Source organism: Durio zibethinus, chromosome 13, assembly GCF_047325235.1.
Source record: "Durio zibethinus cultivar Kanyao isolate XHJ-2024 chromosome 13, ASM4732523v1, whole genome shotgun sequence".
NCBI classification, from domain to species: Eukaryota; Viridiplantae; Streptophyta; class Magnoliopsida; order Malvales; family Malvaceae; genus Durio; species Durio zibethinus.
Window position 1 is genome coordinate 3350108 of NC_143174.1, and position 26435 is coordinate 3376542.

The 26435-nt window shown below is 29.6% G+C and overlaps 1 protein-coding gene across 3 annotated transcripts; it reads right to left on the reverse strand.

Moving 5' to 3' along the window:
• Positions 1 to 4503: 4503 nt before the first annotated feature.
• LOC111303835 (aluminum-activated malate transporter 2-like) lies at positions 4504 to 7445 on the reverse strand. Of its 3 annotated transcripts, XM_022900293.2 has the most exons (7): positions 7016 to 7417; positions 6844 to 6919; positions 6566 to 6706; positions 6154 to 6426; positions 5818 to 5930; positions 5574 to 5717; positions 4504 to 5221 (listed from the first exon to the last, which is right to left on the reverse strand). In XM_022900293.2, exons 1-7 carry the CDS (start codon positions 7187 to 7189, stop codon positions 4718 to 4720), a joined length of 1425 nt encoding a protein of 474 aa, XP_022756028.1. In that variant the 5' UTR covers positions 7190 to 7417; the 3' UTR covers positions 4504 to 4717. The 3 variants fall into 3 exon arrangements, with proteins under 3 accessions (XP_022756028.1, XP_022756026.1, XP_022756029.1); XM_022900291.2 differs by having other exon boundaries at positions 6844 to 7445; XM_022900294.2 differs by having other exon boundaries at positions 6154 to 6243; positions 6844 to 7418.
• Between the last annotated feature and the right edge of the window lie 18990 nt (positions 7446 to 26435).

Below are 26435 nucleotides of genomic sequence, written 5' to 3' on the forward strand. Positions count from 1 at the left end.
CAAAGGATTAGTAGAAAAATTGGTCTTTGACTCTTGAGAGTGTCCAAAATTTTGTAAAATTTTTTTAGAAAGTGCATAAAGTCAGAACCTAAACGTAGGACTGTGATAATGTCGGAACAACAATTGATAAGTGTAGTAATGTATTATAAAAGAAAGTGATATATGCTTTCACTAATCAAAAGAAAGGGTGATGCAAATTTCTCCTCCCTTCCTTACCAAATAGAAAAGTGGGAAGATATGATTTTTCCTTTTCTTTTCTTTTATGCAGAAGCAGGGAAAAGGTTTTTCGTAGTGGAAAACAACTCAATCCGCATGATCTTTGTCTCTAATTGCCCTCCCCTGCCCTGGCTACTTTCTCTGTTCACCACATTATGTTCTTTTTTGTGCGGTTATAGTGTGAACTCTGAGCCCCACTTTGATAACTTACTTTAGAATGTTATGCTTTTTATTTTTTTTATTTTTTCTAGAGAGAGATCAAAGCTTAAGAAGCATAAGAAAAGGAGAATTTGTAAATGCTAAACCATTAAAATGAGTAAAATTATAACATTTTGTGCATATTAATTCATTCTTTGACATCACGTAATGTTTTTTTTTTTAATATAGCAAATATATCAATCATATCAATTACTCATAATCAATACTCATAAATATTCTCAATCTCTATTAATCTTATAAAGTATTTTCAATCAAAATAAACACATACATATGTACACCAATACCTATGTAGACTATCTTAATTTCCTCTAATCCACCTAAACAAACAATCATCATACTTATGTGAACACTTTCAATATCCTCTAATCCACTTTCAAACATTTAAATATACACACCCATAAGGATATTAATCTCTAGTAGTCTTAATAAAACCCTACAATTTTCATATATATATTTTTTATACCTAATCCAATAAAGACTACCTATTTATAATCATACTAACTTACCTATCAAGAATTCATTTCCTCTTAAAATTATTTTCCTGTAAGTTTTTTTGTTTATCAAGTAATATCTTGTCAATCTCAAATAAATTTCTTGTGTGATTTTAATATTATTCCCAACAATCTCTATCTTGACTTAAAATTTCATCAAATCATCAATTTTAAGGTTAGATATGCTTGGTTTCACCTATAATGGAAGCCTCATAACAATCTTTTCTATGTCTTCACGTAAACCGATTTTCAAAACATGAACTCGAGCTCTTCCCTTGAATTGAGTTTCTCTGTACTTGTCTTTTTTCAAGTCTCGAAACTTCAGCTCTAATACCGGTTATTAAGATCACGATAACTTTAATACTACTTGTTAGACAAAAAGCCTCAATTTAATTGAACATTCACATTGAAAGAAACAAAATCAAACAATTAATCAATCACACAAGATATAGCAATTTTACGTGATTCGACTCAACCGATCTACATCCACAAATAAAACAAAAGATTCACTAGTTATAGAGAATTACAAATGTACAAATTATATCAATTACTTACAATCAATGCCCATAAACACTCTTAATCTCCTCTAATCTTATGGAGTATTCTCAACCTCAATAAACACATGTTCATGTGTACTCATACTTATGTGGACTATCTCAATCTCTTCTAATTCACTTAAATAAAAAATCATCATATTTATGTGGAGCCTTTTAGTTTTTTCTAATCTATTCACAAACATTTAAATATACATATCCAAAATGATGTTAATATCTAGTAGTCTTATGAAGTGTCTACTTAATAAAAACCTACAACTCTTTTATATCTTTTTCTCATATCTAACATAATAAAGATTCTATCTGTTTATAACCATTCTAACTTGTCTATTAAGAATTCATTTCCTCTTAAAATTCTTTTCCTGTAAATTTTCTTATCCATCAAGTAATATCTTGCTAATTTCAAATAAATTTTTTATAGGATTTAAATCATTATTTTCAACACAAGAGAGTTTGCTTCCCTGAAAATATGTTTAAACTCAACCCTCCTTATTTCACTTATGAGTATATCCACTTCGTTGAATATCTGCCAATAATTCCAAGGCTGCCTATCAATCTTTGAACTTTACCCAAGGTGATTTAGAAGATATCGGCAGAGCTTCTTTGATTGCAACAATTTCTGCATAATTTGAGTTCTAAATTCTAGGTGGACCATAAAAAATTCTCAAAATCAACCAATATATCGTCTCTCAACTCCCCCCCACATCCAGCAACACCAGTGGCTCCAAGAGATGATCCATCAACGTTAATTTTTAATTTGTTTGGAGCTGGACATGTCCACTCTACCACTGATGCCACATTACCAACAGGGGCTGTAGGAGCCGATTCCATTGGAATTGTCCACCATATGGATTTATCAATCTCTGAATGGTCTTCGATAGCTTTGATCCAATGTAGGGTCCTCAGTTTAAATGCTCTCCTCTTGTCCTTTGACACAAAATATAAAAAAATAAAAAAGAATGAGACAGATCACTTCTTGAATTAACCAGAACATGTGCCGCACTCATCACTATATATTCTCCAATTGTTTTTTGCTAATGCAGCATGCAAAATATTGCACTATCTAATGTGGATTCAGTGTCATTGAAAATCTCAACTTAGATCAATGGCCAATTTTGGACAGGCAGAAAAATTTAAGAATCGTCGATACAAAGTTTTACCAAGATAAAAATTACTCAAAAGTCTAGACCCAAATTCATTAATTATAAAGAACAGTAAGCCTTTGTGTCTAAGTTCTACCAACTATCTAGCTTTCTGTTTCATACCTAAAATCTTCAAAATCCTTTTGAGTGGAGGCAACGACCAGAGACCTACATCCTATCTGTAAAGTATTATTTGTTTTAATTAAAAAATTTTACGATTTTATTTTATAAAAAAAAATCTCATAAATTTTAAATTTAAATTATTATATATATATATCATATTATATTCACATATTCTTTTACGTCATATCAATATTAAAATTTGTGTGGTAAAAGAAAATGTGATGATTAAATTTGCAAGGACTTACTGGCAGCCAATTGGAGCTTTAATTGGGTTGGCTGTCAAATGGAAGCCAATTAGGGTCTCAAATTGGGACCTATATGAAAAATAATATTAAAACTATTCTAATATAATGTATGTATTTATGTACGTACCTATAGATGTCCATGATGTTTATTTGCAAGTTATCAGCAACAAATTAATACGCTATCACGTTTTATCAAAGATCACCTTTCTTATAACCTTCTTTAGCAAAACATGCAACCTTATCATGAAGGGAAATTGTATATGGTTACGCCCTTTAATTTCCCCTATATATCATTGTTCCAACAATGAAGATCTGATTTACGAAATAAAAATTATCACATCAACTTAAATGAGATTATACTTCTTATTAATTGAATTAAAATTATTAAGTTAATATTCTTATGCAAATATTATTCTACGTGTAATGACAAATTAAACAAATTAACACCCTATGATCACCGGTGAATAGAAGCAAAGGCCAATTTACACCCCTGCCCATACTGATTATTGAATCATAGGCTTAGCCCATATTTGAGATCTTGTGAAGTCATATTTTCAAATGTTGTAAACTTATATTATTGCCTCTGAATGCATTATACTAACCAGAAATTATTTTCAATGGATCAATAAACTAATATTATAATATATTTTTGTTGGGTTGAATTTTCATATATTTGAAAATCGTTTTATAATCCTTCCATTATTAATATTGTCAAATAATTTTTTAATATATATAATCAAAATAAACACTAATCACTCATCAATCTATCTCCTATTCAATTATGCAATAGATTTTTAACTATACTTCAAATTTAATTAAATTGTTACTACACTTCTATTTTTGTTCGGTTTTGGATAATATGGAATTGATGAAAATTTGCAATTTGCAATAAAGAATATTTCGTTAAATATTTCAATTCCATTATTTTTATCTAAAAATCAACAAAATTAAATATATATATATATAGCAGCAAAAATTATCATTTACATAAACAAAATATTCCATGAGATACTCCAATTTCATTATTTTTGTCTAAAAATAAAAAAATTTTATAACAACAAAATTCAATAAATTAAAATATAATAGAAAATTTCAGTATTAAGTCATAGTATAATGGTAAATTTCACTTTAATCCCAATAACTAACAGATTACATATATAATATCTTTTTTGTCGTCACTAATTTTTTTTTCTAGTTTTTTATGAACTAAGCCAAATATGTTATTTCTATTTTTTAGTAACTATACATGAATAATCAAAATTTCTTCATTAGTGGAGTCGATTTCAAATTTATCTTAAATTATATATATCATCAAAAATTTAAATTTTAGGGGACCAATTCGCAAGTTACCACATATTATCAAAAAGTTTTAAATTTCTGTGGAATCAAATGTCCATGCCCCTGTTTGAAGGAAAAAAAAAAACCTTGTACATCATGTGCCAAAAAAAACTACAAAAAATTGTATATGGATACAATTAACTAATTTTACAATAAATTAATATATATTATGATATAAGACCACAAAACTGAAAGCATTTATTGCTATAATAACAACTCCAGCACATTACAAAGGCAAAAGAAAATTGTCCACACAATCTCGATGTCAAATATCTCATTGTGGCTAATTAATTTTATATTTCGCAAGATTCATCAAAACATTATAGTAATAACTTAATTAGTTAGGAAATTATCATAAATATTTGGTTAGCAATATATTTATATAATGTTTACACCTCCGTATTTGTAGGTCTACTGCTACAATTATTCATTGTTGTTGCAGAAGAATTCCCATTTTCTGGACTTGGCTCGCTAATTATAATGATGACACTAGGGAAATTAGCATCATTGGAAGATTTCACAATTTCAGGTTGTCCTGTCTCTGGTTTTTGTGGTGAGACAGTTGGCTCAACGGCTTCAAAATTTACCATGGATGAGAGTTCATGAACAGATTCAGCAATTTCCACCGTGCAGGTGACCACTTCGATTAATAACGAAGCTACTGTGGCCACTGGTACCAGTTGCAAGAGGTCCACATCGCCATCCCATAAGCCTGATTTGAGTAAAGAGTTGAGATTCTTGGCAGCAGATTTTGAGTTTTCGATGTGGGTACCAGCAGAAAATGGTTTCACCATTCTTTTGATAGCGAATGCTAATTCCTTCAATGCTTTGCCAGATTCCAAGCTCATTTTTGTGCATGACTCTTGGATTTTACTTCGAATTTCTGGATTTGCCTGCAACAATAGCATAAGATGACAAGTTAATCCAAATTATATTACCTTTTTTTAAAGTTAATTGTATGAACCGACTGATTTTCGCGTTCATTTAAGTACATGAATTTTCTATTATCCCTACTTTTATCACTCATGCATTTTTGTATAAACATGCCCAATTTGACTAATCAACAAAACAAGGTGTTTAACCCAAAAAGAAAAGGAACAACACATGATGTAATCAACTTTTCCATCTTTTGGTTTTTAGCTTTTTCACTAATGACTATTATTTTTTGTTGTTTCTTAGAAATTAGAGTAGCCAAGTAGCAATGTATTTACTGATCGCATTGAGACGTGGAGATTTAGATAATACTTGAATTTCAGCATTTATGTGTCCATTAAGAGATTCAATTCGATAGGCACACTGGCGTGTTAGAGCTCCAATCTTCAGGTACTGTTTCCACGGATGTCGAAACTGAAATCGACCATGCCCTGGCTCCCATCTTGCAAAATTAGACTAAAAGTAACAACAACAATGACAAATATCAGATACCAAAAAAAGAAAAACCAAGCTTTCTGATGAGGGATGGAAAGAGAGCTAGAGCTTTTTCACCCACCAAAGCATCTTCGTCACTTTTTGAATTAAGAACACTTTTATATCCCTGTAAGAAGGATTTATCTCCTTTGGACTCACCGTCCTCTGGTATTTTGAAGTACTCATCTCCAAACCCTGCAGAACATTTCTTTTGCTTAGTGTTTGCTTAAAGGGTAATAAATAAATGAATTGCTTTGAACTGAGTTGAGTTCGATTGATTCATGACGAGGCATCCAATAAGTCTTGAGATTTAAATCTTGATCACCTGCGATCTTTTTTTTTCTCTCTCAAGCTATGGCTTACTTGGTACCAAAAACAAAAATAAATGAATTGCTTTTAATGAGTGGAGGAGATGTACCTTCTAGGAAGCTACCAAGCTTTTCCATGTTGGAAGCAATTAAGTTGTGGAGGTCTTCACCAGCCCAGACAGGGAAAAGGAAAATGGAAACTATGACACAGGTAGAGCCACCTATGAGGACGGTTGATGATCTCTTGTGAACCAATTCTAATATTTCATCGTCTCGAAAACCCGATACAGATATCAAAGAGAATGTCAAAATAAATATCAACAACCCATAATCATATCTTGCCTTGATTTTGGGATAGAATCTTGCAAACGTAGACACCGCAGCTGCAAACAGAGATTATTATATATATATATATATATATTTGAATTTGTAATATAAGTTGATTTTTTTTATCCAATTGAAAAAGAGGGGTAGGGGAAAGAGAATTTTTGGTTCACATCTTTTTGTGAAGTGACAGTTTACCTTGGAGGAAGACGAAGAACCCAAGTACTATGGGCTCGCCTATCCGTCCAGATAGGTTAGCCAGCTTATGAGCCCCAACAGCTAGAGCACCAGCAAGCAACGTTGCCAATCCTCTATTCACACCTTTCCCAAGAGTAGCCCCTGTTGGAATTAATCATCTTAGTCAAAACTATTTATTTATGTCTATAAAATCTCATCTTTGTTTGATTTTAAGCTGAAATTAAAAGGCCCGGAGGTGGGAAGGGGGGGGGGGGGGGGTGGGGGGACAAAAAACTTACCCACAGAAAATTCGAAGACTACCACGACAGTCATTACGGCCCACATTGCAGAAACGCCAAAGCTGTCGTATAGTGGCTGATAGTAATAAAATAATGAAACTAAGGTGAGTGCAAGTCCCACTTTCAGTGAATGAACTACTCTTCTTGGATCATCTTGGCCTAGCTTTTTTACCTTGCTAAAAAATTCAAACACCCTAGTCTTTATATTGTTAGGAAATTCCTTTATCCCTGACCATCCACGAGCAAACAGGCCTTGTTTTTCTTTCTCTTGACGTGCAAACTCTAAATCCATAGCTAATTGATTTAGACAGATATCGAGATGATACAAAATCAAAAAAGCTTGCATGAACCGAGAGCAAAAGTTAGAAATTATAAAGAGATAGCAAAGAAGATCAATATGCGTTTGGATGGGGCAATATGCGAGCCTCTATTTATAAGTAAAAACAAGCATCTCTAACAGTGATCAATAAAATATAAGCATTGCGGCCCTTTTATTTCTTGTACGGTAAAGTACAAAGAAATTTCAAGGGAACAAGGCAATAGATGAGCTGTATGCTAGGTGCCCACGCTTTCTCCCCTTACCCAAACCCCATTTTTGGTTTCTCCTATGCAATTCAACTTGCATATATATATATATATATATATATTTTGGGTGTTCTCTAGTACTAGGTATTTGTGATGGTGATAGCCCAAGGCTCTGAGCTAGTCAAGTGCGGGAAGCAATGTGAACTGGAACCCATGCCCTCCATTAATTAGAAATGAACTTATCAGTTTCCAACCATATCCGAATCTTTTTCTTGCTGGTTAAAAACACAGACGCTACTGGAAACTGAGGTTCTATCTATCACAATTTACAACAACTAAATTATTGCGCACAAAAAAAAAATTATCAATTTAATCTTTGGTTTACAACTGATCATTTTTTAATTTAATACAAATGATTTGTTTTCACTATTGGATTAAATTTAATTAAGTTTGTTGGCTGTTCTGAATAGAGTTGCATTGCGTCATTCTACAAGATATAAACAGACGCATGACGGCCAAGGCTAGAGATGCTATCACTTTACTATATAGTTAACTTCAAAAAGAACAATTTGAACTTGAAACCTTAAGGCAGGATGCAATCATTAATTTTATTATACTATTTTTTTTTAAGAAAAATTCAAGGATCGATAGATTGTTTAATTCTTCAGGTTATAATAAGAGGTACTGTACTTGATAGCTTAATACAAGTGATTATAAATTATGTATTTGAGATGATCTCAATAAATGATCACCGAAAATATTTAAACTTAAAATTTTTTTATAAAAAAGATGAATCTTAATCAATTAAACTAACCACTTATTAATAATTTTATTATACAATCACTTTCAAGCTTCAACAAACTACTTTTTTGTTTTAAACACTAATAAATAGATAAATTAATTAATTATATCTATTGTGATTATATAAAAGGTGAATGAAATTTGTACTAAAAATCCTGAGTTACGTCATGTATTTAGAGTATTAGGATGACTGAAAAAATTTGATTTGGTAGACTCAAACTTAGTCTAGTATTATTGTTATAGTTGAAAAAATTGAATTGAAAAAGTATGTTCAAAGATATTGTAAAAAATACAATTTAAAAATTTAAGTATTTAACATTATTCTGAAAAAGTGATGTAAATCTAAATATCCAAAAGAATATACATAAAATAATAAAAAATTATAAATATGATTATCATAATAAAGTCATTTTACCTATAAAAATTGCGATTAACAGAAAAGTTATATTTTTTGTTGTTTAGCATTAAAGCTAGATCAAATGTAGGTTTTAAACGCAAAAATCACTATTAATTTCCACTAAGCTAATCCTAAGAATACCAAGACCCTCTGGTATGACTTCTTAATATCATTTTAAAAGCCCAAGTATTTACTACGAGTCATTTTTTTTTATGCATGTATGGCATAAAATTTATTAAATATAAACTAATTAAACAGGAATATGAAAAAGAAAATATCGTTTATTAGTTTTAAATTCTTCAGTTGTTATAATTCATATGATAAAGGAATCTTACCAACTTAACAATTTATAAGTTAATAATAAAGGATAAACTTTTATATATTTATTTTTTTACAATTAATTGATATATATTTATTTATTCTTAGTTATTGTTCTGTACTAATTTGGTATTATTTATAATGATAAGATGTTTTATTAAGTACTATTGCTACAAAATTTTAATTAATAAGATATAAAATTTTTTCTTCAACATGTAATCAAGAGTCAGTGTTATGAAAGTTTTAAAGCCGATCGATGAATTTAAAAACGAAATGAAAAAAATAAAAAATAGAGTCACCACAAATTTTTTTGACTATATGCGATTGGTTACTTATTAAAATATATCTTTTTAATAAAATTTTAAAATTAATTAAAATTTATTAAAAATATGTTTTAATAAATGATTAATTGAACCTAACAAAAAAAAATGATAGCGACTCCATCCATTTTTTTTCTTTTCATTTCTAAATTCGTCGGACGATTCTAAAACGGTTAAGATAGCATAGGGACTCCACTAAGGACATCATTTTTTTTAAAAAAGTCAGACCAGAAAATTAATTATGTGTTGTCTTTAATTTTAATTTAACTTTAATTTTTTTGATTTTGATTTTTTTAAAATAACAATAGTAATGAAAAAAGCTACATGCATTTCATTTTAATTATTTCTTTTGTTCATTATTTATTCTCAATAAATTGTGACACATGTAGGATAAAAATTGTGATGTTATTTTCTTTCACACATGGCACATTCATATAATGCATAAGCTTTTTACCCAAGCTTCGTCCCTTTTAAGAGAAAGTAAAGCACCTATGCTCTCGTAAGGTGATAATCTTCACAATGACAAATAAAATATTTTCACTCAAATTGAATTATTTTCGTTTGTAGCCTGTAATGGGTGAGAATCGATGTGCCTCACTAGTCCAGTATGAACACTAGTGAGGAACAATTTAGGAATTTTTGGACAAAAAAAATCCTCACTTAGCATATAGTGAACCTTAAGGGACAAGCATTCGATAGAGGGTTGCCGCCCTTTTTGTACAAATAACCCAAATATGCATTAAAATTTTGAGAAAAAAAAGAAATAAATAATAAAAAAATTTCTCAAAGAAATTTTTTTTTTCTTTTGACATGTAGTTCATTCATTTAGTAGTTATCCAAAATTTACATTTTCAGAAAATATTTTAAAATAAAATGAAAAAAATTTTTTGGCATTATCCAACAAGCATAAAAAATAACAAATTTTTCAAAAAAATTAAAGGTTTTTCTTAAATTTTTTTATTGGCCAAATAAAAATTAATTTTCGAATCCTAGTTATTCTATGTGATAAAAAAATGTGTTTTTTCTTGTAAAAAAAATTAAATTAAATTTGAATGTTGTTTCATCTTTTGCATTTTCATCTAATCTTTTGTAGACATTTTTACCATTCAAAAAAATAATAAGATAATATGTGTACCTCATCCTATGTGTATCATAATAAAATAATATATGCATTTTATCTCATTCATATCAATAGACAGTACATGCATTTCATTTCATGCACATACATGCCGTACGCATCTTAATAAGTAGTGCATGTACTTCGTCTCATTACATATCTTAAGACAATATTTATCTCATTAAGCTAGCATAACACATGCATTGCATTTCATATAAACATATCTTATGCACACGATAGGTCCGTACATTTCATACAAGTACGTTGCATTAGTCATAGGTATACATCTTATTACTTATGTAAGTATGTCATTGCATTTCATGCATATGGATTCATGAATGGTAGGGTTTTATAGAACACATATTGCATCTTTTATCCCACCATCGTTATAATAAAACACTACATTCCTGGCATATATGTTCATAGATGATGAAATTTTTATCATTTGGGGTCTTGCACATATAAAAATTCATTGACTTAGGTAAATATGCATTTCATGACATTCTTTAGTCATCATATTCATATATTCATAAACATGCTTTATGTGTTATGTAAGTTAAAAATTATTTTTGTGGCTTTCATTTAAAAAGGGTAATAATATAGAATTTTTTATCTGAGTCCTGAAATAAAACATCTGTCTTGGTGAAAATTAAAATGACAAAAATAAAAGATCAATTGAAAGCAAAAATTAGTGCATTGGAGTTAAATCAAGAGTAATTTTGGCACAAGCTTCGAGAGATGAAGTAACAGATGGCTCAATTGATAGAAATGGTTAAAAAATAATGGTGGGGTTAAGTTTGTTACTTTTTAAGGATCGTTGTCACTTTTGATTCCATGAAATCAAGATCAACTGACTTTTGTTAGTTTTAGCACTTTTTTCGAGCATACTAAAGCATTGGGTGATTCGAATAGTGACTAAAATTTGAGAAGCTCAAGAAAAGAATGGGTGAACTGGCCATACAAATGACTGAACTCAAAAGTCTGATTTTCAAGATGGAGTCACCAAACTTCAAACAACCATCACTAACTATTTCGAGTCCAAACCCGAGCTTAAGTCCTTCTTATAACTACTTTTAACCTTCTTTCCAAGCATCTAAGATTCATCCCCCAAACTTCATGTAACTTCTAAGAATTTCACACATGAATTCATGCCCATCACCTCATATTTTACAACCAATTGTTTAGCATACTATCCTATCACCACCTTCTTAAGCCAATTTTTGATTTAAAGTTTCCAATTCACTCCAAGACCAACTATACCATTATTTTTCCAGCAAAACAAACTAACCATAGAATAAAAAATCTTTTCCAACATTAAAGGAAAAACCCCTATTGATTCAATACCCATGTTTTACACAGATTTATACCCACGCTCCCAAATAACTACTTCATTGCCCCTGTCCCTATTGAACCCCTCAAGCCACTTTATCCCAAATAGTATGACTTCAATGCCCAATGTGAATACCATCTTGGTATTACTAGCCATTCTTTGAAAGATTGCATATCTTTGAAATATAGGGTACAAAAACTAATGAAAGTCATATATTAAGGTTTTGGCATCAAAATAAAGCCAGTTATAAGATAGCAAGCAATGTTGTAAGCAATAGTCAAATTGGCCAAGATAATAAATAAAAAGTAGAAGCCTCAAAGCAAATGGTTGTCCTCCCCAATAATCATAGTCAATTGTTTTTAGATTTCTTAGGCAAGGCAAGGGGGAGTATAATCTAGCACTTTTTGGCCCTAATCTTAGGATGGTTAATGATGTGTAAATTGAAACTCTTGGGAATGAATGAAAACTTTTGAATGGACATTTTAGTTTATGTTTCATTTGTAAATAATGGTATACCTAAAGGAGCTCATGAAAAAAAAGAGATAATTGTAAATATGCTTTTATCGAACTTTTAAGGCAGAAGAAATATCTTTAGATGACCCAGCCTGAATATAAGATAGAACTCAAGCTCTTTCTTAACAATAATAATAAAATTTGACTTTTATATCATGTATCATTTGTTTGAATTTATTATTTTTCATGCTAGCTAAGGACAAGGAATGGTGATTCTGAATATAATTTTGTCAAACTTTCGAAGTAAAAAGATATTTTTGAGAGTTTTAATAAAAGAATTCATGACATAGATTTTTGACTTTTGGTAATTAATAAAAGGTTCAAGGATAGTGCATCTTAGGAAATAAGATCAGTTAAGTTTGTGCACTTATAACATTCTAGCCTGTACCAGAATCATGAAAAATAAAAATGCAAGTCGGATGGACAAAGTGAAAAAGGCCCAAGGAGAGATCAGGAAAACAGTTATTAGAATGCAACAAAGTATGGACAGATAGTTGGTAGAATTAAAAAAAAATGTTAACAGGATTGACAAAAAAATAAATAAATTGTTGAAACACACAGAGCAAGAGAGGAAATAAATGTTAAAGCACCACCATATCCATCTGGTTCATATATGTTTAAGACCCCCATATGCCATAAGCACCTCCAATAATTTATCAACCTTATACTAACACTTCTACCAAGTTACTCTTAATTCAAATAAATATCAATCATGAGTCTACTCCCCACAACTCCATTGCTATGTCTATTATGGATAATCTTAAAGAATTGAAAAAATTAAAAAGGGTGTTTGATCTATTAGAAGATATAGTGATGAAGGACAAGTATGACCTGTTAGAAGTGAGATTGAAGGCAATTAAAAGCCATGACGTATACGAGTGTCGTAACGGTTTTGAGACCGCCAGACGTAAAAATGATGTTTTAAAATCGAGAAAAATAAATAAAAAGAGGAGTCGCCACCAATCTTTGTTATGGTGTGATTGGCCACCCAAAAGTTTATCTTTTTAATAAAACTATAAAAACGAGTTTAAAGTTTATCAAAAAGATAAATTTCGGTCTGCGAAAAATCAAGTTGGGTCCGGGAGTCGGTTACGCGTGAGGAAGGATTAGCACCCCCACAACGCCCATAAATTGGTACCATTTAATTATGCACTATTTTCGACGTTGGATAAAAATAGTTTTAATTTGAAATTTAACATTAATTCCCTTCATTTAAAAATATTTTTGCTAAAATTTTTATTTAGGGATATTGAGAAAATCTTTAAGTTAAAGAATTATCTTAAAATTCTCTAACGTCTAGGCAGAATTTAAAAGAACCATTTTCGCTTAAGATTTAACACAATAATCCTTAAAATGAAATAACACTCTTTACAAAAAATTATTGGTGACTCTCCAACATCTAGGCAGAGTACTAAGAATTATTTCTTTTAGAATGTTATTTTTATTCTATTTTGTAATATCATATTTTATTATTTATTTATTTTTTAAAAGTAGTACAAATAAAAATTAAAGACATAATAGTACAAATAAATACTAATAACAACATGCTAATATGTGTATGTCAATGAATGTTATGTAAAATGAAATGTAATTTAAAAGTTGGATTCTTAAGTATAATGAGACCACCCTAACTCTCCAACATCTAGGCAGAGCTTAGGTGCGACTGTTTATATTTAAGATCCCAATTTACTATTATACTTTTTATTTATTAATCTTATTATTAATGTAAATTAAGAAATCATGTGAAAAGACTTAACGAAGTAAAATTTCCTAAATACCCCATCATCTAAACGGCATTCAGGAACAAATTGCTTCAAATAGAAATTTCACACGTGTCCTTAGGATTTTTAGGACTTTGGATTTCATGGATTTTGGATTTTGGGGAGTTTGGATTTAAGGGATTTTGAAAATTAAAAATTAGTATTTAAGGTTTAAGTATAACGCGAACATCTCTAAAAATCTCCATCATCTAGGCAGACTTTCAGAGCATGTTCAATTTTTTATAATTTTTAAAAATTAATTAAAAATATCTTATGTTTATTTTTTTATGAAAATTTATTAACAATAATTCTCCAACATCTAGGCGGAATTATTTCTTTAGAAAAATATTTTTATTCCCTTCAACATCTAGGCAGGGAAAATAATAAAAATTATTTTTTTTGAGCATTTTAATATATTTTAATTATTATTCGTTTTCAATTTTATTATTATTAAAATAATTAAATATTTATTCTAACAAATTTATAAATTTATCATGCATAAATATAAAAAAATATATTTAGAATAACAAAAATAATAATATATAAAAAAATTAGAAAAAAAATTTTTTTTTACCTGAACCGGACTGGTCAACGGTCTGGTCAACACTGGTCTTGACCGGTCTGACCAGTTCTGCGGTTTAGTCAGCGGTTTGGGCGGTCCAGTGGTTCGTACCGGTTCAGACCGGTTCACTGGCGGTTCTTCTGGACCGGTTCAAGGTTGGCTGAAATGAGTTGACGGGTCGATTCGCTTGGATCTCGGGTCGGATCTGGTTCACGCGCGGATCCTTCTTTGGTTAAAACGGCATCGTTTTGGGTCTTTCCCTAAACGACGTCGTTTTGAGTTTTTGCTTTACTATATATATCTGATGATTTTTTTTTTGGCTCATTTGGTTTCTGTTTCAAAAAAAAAGGAGAGAGAGAGAGAGTGCTCTAGGGAGAGGTCTGGCCGACCGCCGTCCGATCGTCGGACCACCGTGCCGACCGCCGCCTGGGTCACCGTCGGCAGTTGTCGTCGGTAAATGGAAAATGCCAAAATGCTTCCAGAAACTCCTTTCAACGAGATCTTTCCAGATCCGGCATCCGTTTTATCAGAAACAGCCCCGATCGACGTAGATCGGGGCTTGAAGTTTTCGGATTCTTTTCATTTTTTTTTTTTGGTGAAACTGATGATTTCTTTGCTTTTGCAGGGAGCTTGGCGCTGAGGTTCTTCGCCTACAACAAGGACTGTGTTATTTTTTTGGTTTTTGTTTCTGTTTTTGCGTTTTTTTTTTTTTTTTACGTTTTTGTTTTGGGTATTTTGGTGTAGTGTTTTGGGAGTGTTTTTGATGGGTAGGAGTTTTTAGGGAGAGGTTTCAGAAAAGGGGGTTTCGAGAGAAGAGATTCGAGAGAGCTCTTTCTTTTTCTGTTTTGGCTTCGCTAAATAGAGCTCCAGCCATACGTATTTTGAAGGGAAAGGCATGAGGCTCGATCACGGGATGTAAACATGAGCCCCATGCCTCTTTTATTCATTTCTGTCTTATCTGGTGGAGGGTAGGGTTTGGTGGCAGTGGCGCTGGGGACGGCACCACTGCCATCCTTAATTTTTTTTTATCTTCTGTTTTTTTTTGTTTGGTATTTTTTTATTTTTTTTGTTTTGTATTTTGTATTACTTTTGTATTTCGTATATTATTATTGTTTTTATTTTATTTTATTCTGGGATAAAAATTGATGTCTACAACGAGATTGTCGATACTAGTGAACTTAGTCTAATGCCTAATCTTGTCATTCTATCAAATTTTAAAGCCCTAGATTTCAAGAAGTATAATAGAACAAAATACCTCTCAACATATATCATCATATGTTGTTGAAAGATGACAGTCCACTCCTATAATGATAAATAATTGATCCATTACCTTTAAGATAGTCTTACCAGATCTGTAGTAAGATGGTATGCCTAGTTAGATCAAAATAAGATCTTTTGCTGGAATGATTTGGCTTGAGTTTTCCTAGCATAATACAAGCATGTTGAAATGCCGGATAGGTTATCCTTGTAGAACATGAAGAAAAGGTTAACCAAAACTTTTAAAGAATATACACACAAATGGAGAGACATGGCAACCCAAGTACAACCACCCCTATTAGAGAAAAAATTTATTGTTCTATTTGTCAATTCTCTGAACACTCCCTATTACAAAATATGATTAGGAATGTCTCTAAAAACTTTATTGACATGGTAATTTTCAATGAAATTATAGAAAATACCATCAAGAATGACAGAATTAAGTTAAAAGATGCAGTGGATGTTAAAGAAGGAAATATATTAGAAAAGAATAAAAGAGAGGTGCAAGTAATCACAATGAATGGGCACCTACCCAAGAACTTTATTCCGTACAACCCTTATCCTCTTCATCAACTCCATTACCCTATCATAGTATCTTTCAAAGCTCATATCTTTGCTAATCAAGCTAGGATTTTGGCTTTTCAGCAAATTTTCAATCTCAAATGACTATTTATGATCTTGTCCCTACACTTAAACCCCCCTCTCAACCAACAAAAAATAAAAAAAAAATCAAAGAATGATTAAGAAAAACTGCCAATATTTATTTTTCACCTTTTACTTTTACTAATAGAAGGTTGATATCTCACTCATGTACCTCTAAAAATAACACTAAATCCATCAATAAAGAGTTATGATCCTAATGGCAAGTGTGATTATTATATGGGGACAATCGGCTATTCAACTCAGATAACTGAAGAAAAATGTTGAGAATCCTATCAAAAACGGTATTCTAACTTCAGAACTTATATAACAATGAAAGTTAACTCTATCTAATTACGAAATATGTATAGTTGAAATATTAAAGAAGGTTTTGAGTGTTGAAATATTAAGATAGGATGATTTTCTTTTGAATCTTTTGAGCATTTATGTATGATATATGTATGGTGTCCCTAGGAGTTATCTAAATTAATCTTTTTAGAACTTATTTTAGAAGAAATGAATGCTTTGGATTTTTCTATGAAATTTTCTCTTTATGCATTTGTTTGAATAAAAGTCCCACATAATTAATTTTTAAAATCATAAGAAAAAGAGAGAAGAAAAAGAAAAAGAAGTTTTCTTTTGCACTAAAAGATGAAAAGATTCTAGAAGAAAATGACAGCTACTATTAAGAAAAAGCTTATCAAATAGCTTTACATTTTTTTGAATACTTTCATGTCCCTAATCACTCAAATAATTTGACTCATCAATCATAATTAGGAAATATGAGTTTGAATTTATACTTGATAATATTGTGACATAAAAATATGTCAATTTTGAAAATTCATTTCAAATTTCAAAAATTAGGTAAGATACTCTTTCAAATTTTCAATTGGTAATTCAATGGTTGTCAAAATTTTGCTATGACCATAGAAACAAAAAATGCCTGAACTTTTTCTTTTAAGCAATCATTGTTTCACATCTTACGGCACATTGACTAAAAAAAACAGAATTCTTTTTCACCTAAGACTATTTGTTTCATGCCTTAATACCTTTTCTCCTCCTTTCACCAAAAAAATGTCAAATAATTTGGAACTAAAAAAACTTTTTTAAACTATGCGATCAAATTTAAAATATCTTATATAACCTGATTTTCACCGTCATAAGAACTTAGAATGAAAAACAAGATTAGGCATCAGTAAAAAAAAAAAAACAAAAAAAGCCTTTTATCTTTTTCTTCAATAATTTACTTTTTTAAGTGATCGTATTTGAAATGATAAATGATTATCTTTCTCTATTTTTTGCATATAAAAAAATTATTCACTTACTACCCATTTGAATCTATTAAATTTTTCATTTCAAAATGAACCTCGACCAATAATCATCTTATACACTGGGAAATAAAATCATCTTCAAGAGCCCAATTTCAAAAAAAGTGTTTGATATTGAGAGTATCTAACATGCACCTTGAAAATGAGAGTCCAAAGTAAAAAGTGAATAAGGCTTCAATTAGAATCTTAAGAATTCAAAAAAATAGATAGCTAAATTTGAAATGAGATGCCTCTAAGCAAAAACAAAAAAAGAAAGATATACACCTTTAAAATGAGAGTCCAGGGTAAAAAATGAATAAATTTTCAATTAGAATCCTATGTAAAACTTCAAGAAAGTAGAATGCTAAAGTTAAAGTCAGATGTTTTCAAAAAAAAAAAAGCAAAGAAAGAAAGATATAATTCTTGAAGATGAGAACCTGGGGAAAAAAAATGAATGAAGCATCAGTTAGAATCTCAAGTAAAAAGAAGACAAAATTCAAGAAAAAAGATTACTAAAGTTAGAGTCAAATGTTTATTAAAAAAAAAAGCAAAGAAAAAAGACACATGACCTTGCAACCAAAGAATGCTCCTTAAGATTCTTGCCCAATTACCTCGAATAACATGTTTTGAGCTTATTTATCCATTTTTTCAAAATCCTGAACCTTAAACTACATCACATACCTTGAAAAGTTTAATTTGATCAAATGTGGATACTTGGATTGAAGAGTTATATCCTTGAAATTTTGTATATACTTGCTATCAATTGGTAAGATATTACCAAGTTCTTCATTGCTAGAAAATATAGCTCTAAGGTGAAAACTTAAAAAAGGTAATTTAGAGCTAAAGCTATTCTTGAGGCCCTAAAAGAATTTTAGAGTTCCAAAGTTCTATCCAGAATGAAAAAATCTCTACACAAAATCTTTTGAAAGGTCAATACCTATTAAAAACTTTGTATTTCATCAAACGATGAAAATAAAAAAAATATCAACCTTTTTCTCTTTCCAAATATTGTTCAAGAAATAATGGCTAGTTTTAACACATATTGAAGTATCATATTTTTAATAAAAAAAAAGTATTTTAAAAAATTATCTTTTTCGTGAGCCTAAGAGAAATCTTTGTAACCCCCATCGAGCCTTTCTTGAGATATGCCCACCAATGAAAAGAATTGAATTGTCAATTATCCCTTATCCATAAGTATTCTAAATAGTAATCATCAATTTTCAAGAGATTCGAAAGTTATGAGTTTTAACTTTTCTCATTGATTACAAAGATACATTATGTGTGATAATTTTGTGATCATTTTTGAAAAGTTTAGAGATTATTTAAGCATTTTTGTACAAAATACTGAAATCATTTTGGTAAATAGTAAACATTGAAAATTTGAATAGAGATCTCTGTAAAAAAAAAAAAAAGATATTCGCATTTGTATCATTTGCATTCATGTTTACATATGTATCATGAGAAAAACATTCACATACGTATCTACATCATGAAAAAAAATATTCGCATTTGCTTCTCTTGCCTATGCATCATGAGAAAGATATGCTCAATAACATTATCTACATCATAGAAAAAGTATTTGTAGAGGCATCTACATGAAAAAAACATTGGCATTTGCATTTGCATTATAAAAAAGTCATTCGTATTTATTTTGAAAGGCAAAAAAAGATAAGGGAGTCTATCATGAAAAGATGAGAAAAAGAAAAAGTAGTTTGACAAAAGACCAAAATGACAAAAGGATTTGAAAAGTGGAAAGAAAAATGATTTACAAAAAGATGAAGGGTTGTTGAAAAATGAATGAAAAAAGATGAGATACAATACAAGATAAGACTCAAGCCTAAATTAATTGGCATTGTAAACCTAGATTAGCTGGTGCCCAAGCCCATATTTGTTAGTGCTTTAAACCTAAGTAATTGGCACCTAAGCCTATATTAACTGGCACTTAAGCCCAGATCAACTAGCACCCAAATGATATTTAAGCACAGTTTAGCTGGCATAGTTGAGATTTTAAGCCAAGTTTAGCTAGCACCCAAATCAAACTAAGCCCAATTAAGCAGGCATAATCTTTATAACCTTTGGGCATAATTTGTAAGACCTCTAGAAAAAATATTTTAAAATTTCAAAGTTTCAATACCTCTGATACGAAGAGACTCAAAGCTATTGAGATTTATAAAACCTCTAGGCATAATCTGTAAGACCTTAAGGCAAAACATTTTAAATTTTCAAAGTTTCAATGCCTCTGATACGAAGAGCACTTAAAGATGTTGAGATTTGTAAGACTTTCGGTCATAATCTGTAAGACCATCGAACAAAACATTTTAAATTTTTAAAGTTTCAATCTAAAATGTAAAACATTTTAAATTTTCAAAATTTTAATGTCTCTAATAGGATGAGCACTTAAAGGTGTTGAGATTTATAAAACCTTTAGGTATAATCTGTAAGACCTTCGAGTAAAATATTATAAATTTTTAAAGTTTCATTGCCCTTTAATACAATGGGCACTCAAAGATGTTTAGATTTTTAAGATTTTCAAGCATAATCTTTAAAACATTCGGGTATAATCTTTAAGATCATCGAGCATAATTTGTAAGATCTTCGGATAAAATATTTTAAATTTTCAAGATTTCAAGGCCTCTGATGATAGAAGCATTCAAAGAAGTTAAGGTTTGTAAGATCTCCGAGTGTGATCTTTAAGTCATTTGAACAAAATTAGTAAGTTTTTTTATGTTGAATCCTTTTTAGTTTCAAGATTTGTAAGACTTTTGGCATGATTTCTTATTTTATTTTCAAAAGTTGTTGAGTCTTTAAGAAACAAAAAAATTTTGAAAAGTTTGAATTGTAACTCCAGACAAAATTATCATTTATATATTTGTCACATTCTTAATTCTTAATAATGCGCAAAGAGAGACAGTTGTAGACATCGAATTTTATTCGAATTTTTTAGGTTTTCCAAATCAAACCTCGATTTTCAATTCGTTTAGGTTTTATCAAGTTCGTAGGCTAAGGCCCGATTTTAATCCATTTTGGCCCATGCCCAATTCCATTTTTTAGGCCTAAGCCCACTATTTTTTATTTTTACTTTTATTTTATATTAAAAATATCATAATATTAAATAATATTATTAATTAATTAATAATTAAATAATAAAAATAAAAAACGTAAAAGGCTAAAAGCTAGTGGTAGTAGGTCCATGCATAGCACCACTGGCCACCCACCCCCTACGACCTTTAAGCACTAGCCACCTAACCAACTACCCCTTGAGCCACCACTTGTTGCACTAGTTGCCCCTCCCAGATTGATGCCTATAAATCACCCTAAACCAGCACCAAAGGAATGACGGCCCAAGAAAACCTTGCCAAAAACCTTGTCGAATTCCATCGAAAAACAAAGCCACCAAAAGAATTGCCAAGAAAGCAACCCTGACTTTGCTAGAAAAAAAAACAAAAAACTTTGCCAAAAAACACAAGATAAAAACAAAAAAACCAAAACCAAAAATTGCCAAAAAAAAAAAAAAGCCACCAAATAAACTAAACCCAAAACATAAAACACAGTTCCTCTGGTAAGAGAACCCACTGGATTCCAAAAAGAAAAAGAATAATCAACAAAATAAAATAAAAGGTTTTGGCTAAAAGTTAAAAGAATAGATCTAGGCTATTTAGGACTCTTTTTAGTAAAAATGAGACTGGATCTGTAAAGGGAAAGAAAAAAGAATCTTTTTATGTTTTGTCTAGTTTTTTAACAATTGGTACAGCAACCGACGACCACCAGTAGCAACTAGACGACGATCGACATGACAAACAGTAGCCTGATTTTGAAAAGTAAACGACCCTAGGTTTTTTTTGGTTGAGAGGGTTTTTTTTTTTGAAAGATGGTGAAATGAACCAAAAATTTTGGTTTATATATAAACAGCTTAGGGCCAAAACGACATCATTTCAAGCCCTGTGAATCTATACGTGACTAGATAACCTGACTCAAGGTCTGCGCACCTGACCAAGACCTAGCTTCCCTTTGACCTCTGATGGATCCAGTTGAGCCAGCCCAGGCAACGCTGATAAGACCCTTGACCAATCCAGCTTAGGTAAAAAAATATTTTTTTCTTTTTTTATTTTTTATATATTATTTTTGTTATGTTGAGTTTTATTATTAATATTTATGCATATTTAAATTTTTAAATTTGTTAGAATAAATATTTGTTGTTTTTATAATAATAATTAATAAAATAAAAACAAAAAGGTAAATAAAAATAAATGATGAAAAATATAGCTTAAATTTTTTATAATTTTATTAAAATTTAAAATAAGCCTTATAAAATAATATAATAAAAAATAACTAAAGATAATGATAATAACAATAATAAAAAAATGATTTCTAAACTTTTGATCAATTTTAGATTTGAAAAAAGTAATAAATTAAAATAACCAAAAATAAATAAAAATAGTAAAAATGTAAGAAAAGAAATTTTTTATCCAAAGACGAGATTCTAAAACACTTCGAGTAACAATGTTTATAAAATCTCTAGGTGCGTAGATTTTGTTTAAATACTATCAACGTATTACAATATTTATAAAAGGTTTTCAATATAATAAAATTTTTTTTCTATAAAGTAAAAATAAAAATTAACTAAAAATTATTAGGTAAAATAAAATTTAACTAAAATTATTAATAAAAATAAAAAAAATGATATTTTTGCCTGATGATGGGATTTTAAGGTATTTCGAGTAGAGTGGCTTTACGAAATCTCTAGACGATAAGATTTTTTTAAATACTACTAGTATATTGGAGCATTTACAAAAAATTTTCAACATGTTAAAATTTCTTTTTTCTTTCAAAACAATAATATTAAAAAACCAATAAAATTTTTAGAAAGAAAATAAAATGTGTGCATCGATATTTTGTCATTTGCATTGCATACATATCCTTATCTTTATGAAAAACAAAAACAAGCCTCCAAAGATGATATTTTATAGGAATTCTGAGAAGCAATGCCTACGAAATCTCTAAGTGAAGAAAAATTCTTTAAATGTTACCAACGTACTGAAACATTTTAAGAATTATTTCAATAAAAGGGTTTTAATTTTTTTTCGAATAAAATAGAATAACAAAAAGAAATAATAATAAAAAAAATCAAGATTTAGATAAATAAAGGAAGACAAACATATTATTTTTAAACACCAAAACTAAAACCCCTTTTTTTGTCAAAATAAAAGGATAACACATAATTAATCGGTACCATTTTAAATGAACGCTGTAGGGGTGCTAATCCTTCCCCACATGTAATCTACTCCCGAACCCAAACTGTTTCATAAAACTTAAAATTATCTTTTTAATAAATTTTAATTAAAATGATATGTTATTATAGGTGGCTAATCATACCTAGCCAAAAAAATTGGTGGCGACTCTATTTTTCATTTTTTTTTTTTGTTTTCAAATTTGTCGGACAGCTCCAAAACCCTAAACATGCATAAATATTAATAATAAAACTCAAAATAATAAAAATAATATATAAAAAATAATTCAAAAAAAGAAAAAAAAATTTACTTAGATTGAATCGATCAACGTCATTCTAATATGGCTTAGTTGGACCAATCAAGGTTAAAAGGGAGTTAAGTCTGGAACGGGTCACCACGTCACACGCGGATCCTCAAGGCTAAAAATGACGTCATTTTGGCCCTAAGTTGCTTATATATAAACTTTTTTTTGTTCATTTCACTCTTTTCTTAAAAAACAAAAAAAACCTCTCAGTCAACCAATTTTTAGAATTAGACAATCATTCACTGTGCGAACCACCCCACCTTTGGTGCTGGTTTGGGATAATTTATAAGGCATCGATTTGAGAGAGGTGACTAGTAGAGCAAGTGGTGGCTCAAAGGGTAGGTGGTTAGGTGGCTAGCACTCAAAGGTTGCAGAGGGATGGTGGTAGCCGAGGGAAAACCTGCCAAAAACCTTACCAAATTTTATCAAAAAACAAAGCCACCAAAAAAATGCCAAGAAAGCAATCCTAAAAAAATATTACCAAAAACAAAAACCAAAAACTTTGCCAAAAAACACAAGGAAAAATAAAAAAAATCAGAACCAAAATAACCCAAAAAAAAAAAAGAAGCTACCAAATAAACCATACCCAAATCAAAAAAACACAATCCCTCTAGTGAGGGAACCCATCATCAGATTCAAAAAAGAAAAAAATCAATCAACAGAATAAAAAGAAATTTTTTGCTAAAAGTTGGAAGAACAAATCTAGGCCATTTTGGATTCTTTTTGGTAAAAAAAAGATCGAATTTGTAAAAGGGAAGGAAAAAGGAATCTTTTAGTTTTTTTTTTTTTTTGGTTTTTGACAGCTGGTGCGGTGGTCAATGACTAGGCAATGATCGGCATGATAGAGTATGGCCTAATTTTGGAAACTAGCATGCCCTAATTTTTTTTGGCTGAAAGATTTTTTAGAGGTTTTTTTTAAAGAAGAAAGTGAAATGAACCAAAATAAAAGGTTTATATATAAGCAGCTGAGGGCTAAAATGACATCATTTTGAGCCATAAAGATCTACGCATGACCCAACGACCCAACTCGAACCTGGCTCCCCTTTGACCATTGATCGATTCAGCTGAGTTGGCCTAAACTGAAGTTGACCAGACCTTTGACCGGTCCGGTTCAAGTAAAAAAAATTTTTTTTCTGAATTTTTGAATTTATTTTTTATATATTATTTTTGTTATTATAAGTTTTGTTATTAATATTTATGCATGTTAAAATTTTTAAATTTGTTAGGATAAATATTTATTATTTTATAATAATAATTAATAAAAAGGTAAATAAAAATAAATAATGAAAAATATAGTTTAAATTTTTTATAATTTTATTAAAATTTAAAATAAGCCTTATAAAATAATATAATAAAAATAACTAAAGATAATGATGTTAACAATAATAAAAAAATGGTTTCTAAACTTTTGATAAATTTTAGATTTGAAAAAAGTAATAAATTAAAATAACCAAAAATAAATAAAAATAACAAAAATGTAAGAAAAGAAATTTTTTATCTGAAGACAAGATTCTAAGGTATTTCAAATAGTGCTGCTTATAAAACCTTGCCTGCTTCCTTGTCTTTATTTGTTTATCGAAATCTTGGTTTTTTTATCATTCTTATTTATTTTTGTTATTCTGTTTTATTTGAAAAAAATAAATTAGAATCTTTTTATTAAAATAATTCTTAAAATGTTCTAATATGTTGGTAACATTTAAAGAATTTTTTCTCACTTAGAGATTTTATAGGTATTACTTCTCGAAATACTGTAGAATCTCATTCTCGAAAGCTCATATTTATTTTTCACAAAGATAAGGATGTACATGCAATGCAAATGACAAAATATCGATGCATGTATTTTATTTTCCTTTTAGAAATTTATTGGTTTTATAATATTATTGTTTTAGGAGAAAAAAGAAATTTTATCATGTTGAAAAATTTTTATAAATAATAAAATATATTGGTAGTATTTAAAAATAATCTCCTCACTTAGAGGTTTTGTAAAGCCACACCACTAGGAATATCTTAGAATTTTTTCATTGTAGACACCTAATTTGTTTAGGGTTTACTTTTTGGTTTTGTAAATTAATTAAGAAATAATAAAAATGGAAAAAATGAAAAAAAAGGGTTGAATTGGTTTAAAACACTGGGTTGAGGAGTTTAGATGGATTAGGAGAGGTTGAGTGAGACTAAAAGATCGAAAGGAATTGAAATTTCTATTTAGATTTGGATTCTGTGGCCCTAAAGTCTTATAAATATAGATCCTAGCTAAGCTTGGAACACACACAAAAAATAGAGAAAACATAAGCAAAAAGGGGGAGTTGGGAAAAGCAGAAGCGATTTTAGAGTTTTTAGGATTTTTTACGAATTTTGACAGTTTTTTTCTAGAGAATTTATGGAAAAATTCTATATTCCGATGATTTTTTTGACGAAACTTGAATTTTTTTACTTAACTTTTCAGTTTTCGACGTGTTTTTCCCAGTTTTCGATGAATCTTCAACCGAAATTTTGGATTTTTAGAGAGAAAAAAAGAAAAAAGAGGAGAAAAGTGAGAGAAAAAAAAAGAATCTGAAGAAAAATGAAAATTTTAGCCTTTTATACTTACGTAAAACAATTTCGTTTTGGCCTTATTAATCCTAGAGGATCCGTGTGTTTCTGCTTGGGCCAACCCGACCCAAGCGCCAACTCGCTTGACCGACCCGCGTTCCATCCAACCTTTCATTCGAGCCGAGCCGAGCCACGTCACCCGAGCCGTGCCTACGAGCCTTTTTTGCGCCTTAAGCCGAGCCGTTCTTTGGTATTTTTTTTATTTTTATTTTATTTATTTATTTTATAAAATAAATATATAAATTTTCATCAATTAATACTTTTGCAGTAGTAATGTTGGTTAATATAAGCACACCCCCTAATATCCACAAATTTTTTATTAATTGATATTAACTTATAAAATGTAAGTTTATGAAGTTTTTAATGTTTAATTATATTTAAGATATTTTACAGCTTTATATATGTTTTTTAATGATGCAATATGTCAATTAACACGAGGCATCTAACTTAATGTCAATTAACAAGAGGCATTTAACTTAATTAATTCTATTTCATCTTCTTCGATTCATGTTGTTACACTTGTGACAAAAATTGAACTCTTATTTAATATGTTTAGATGAAAGCATTATGTTTGCAGTCTTCAAAATCATAAGGCTTTTTTTCTTTTCTTGGGTGCTAAAAATTT

What these genes read in the sequence shown, in the direction of transcription:
- LOC111303835 (XM_022900291.2), bottom strand. Translation starts at nt 7,189, where the DNA reads ATGCAAGCTTTTTTGATTTTGTATCATCTCGATATCTGTCTAAATCAA. An exon ending in GCTTGGTAGCTTCCTAGAAG is followed by an intron (nt 5,931 to 6,153) that starts GTACATCTCCTC and finishes AATGTTCTGCAG; the next exon opens with GGTTTGGAGATGAGTACTTC. An exon ending in AAAGTGACGAAGATGCTTTG is followed by an intron (nt 5,718 to 5,817) that starts GTGGGTGAAAAA and finishes TGTTACTTTTAG; the next exon opens with TCTAATTTTGCAAGATGGGA.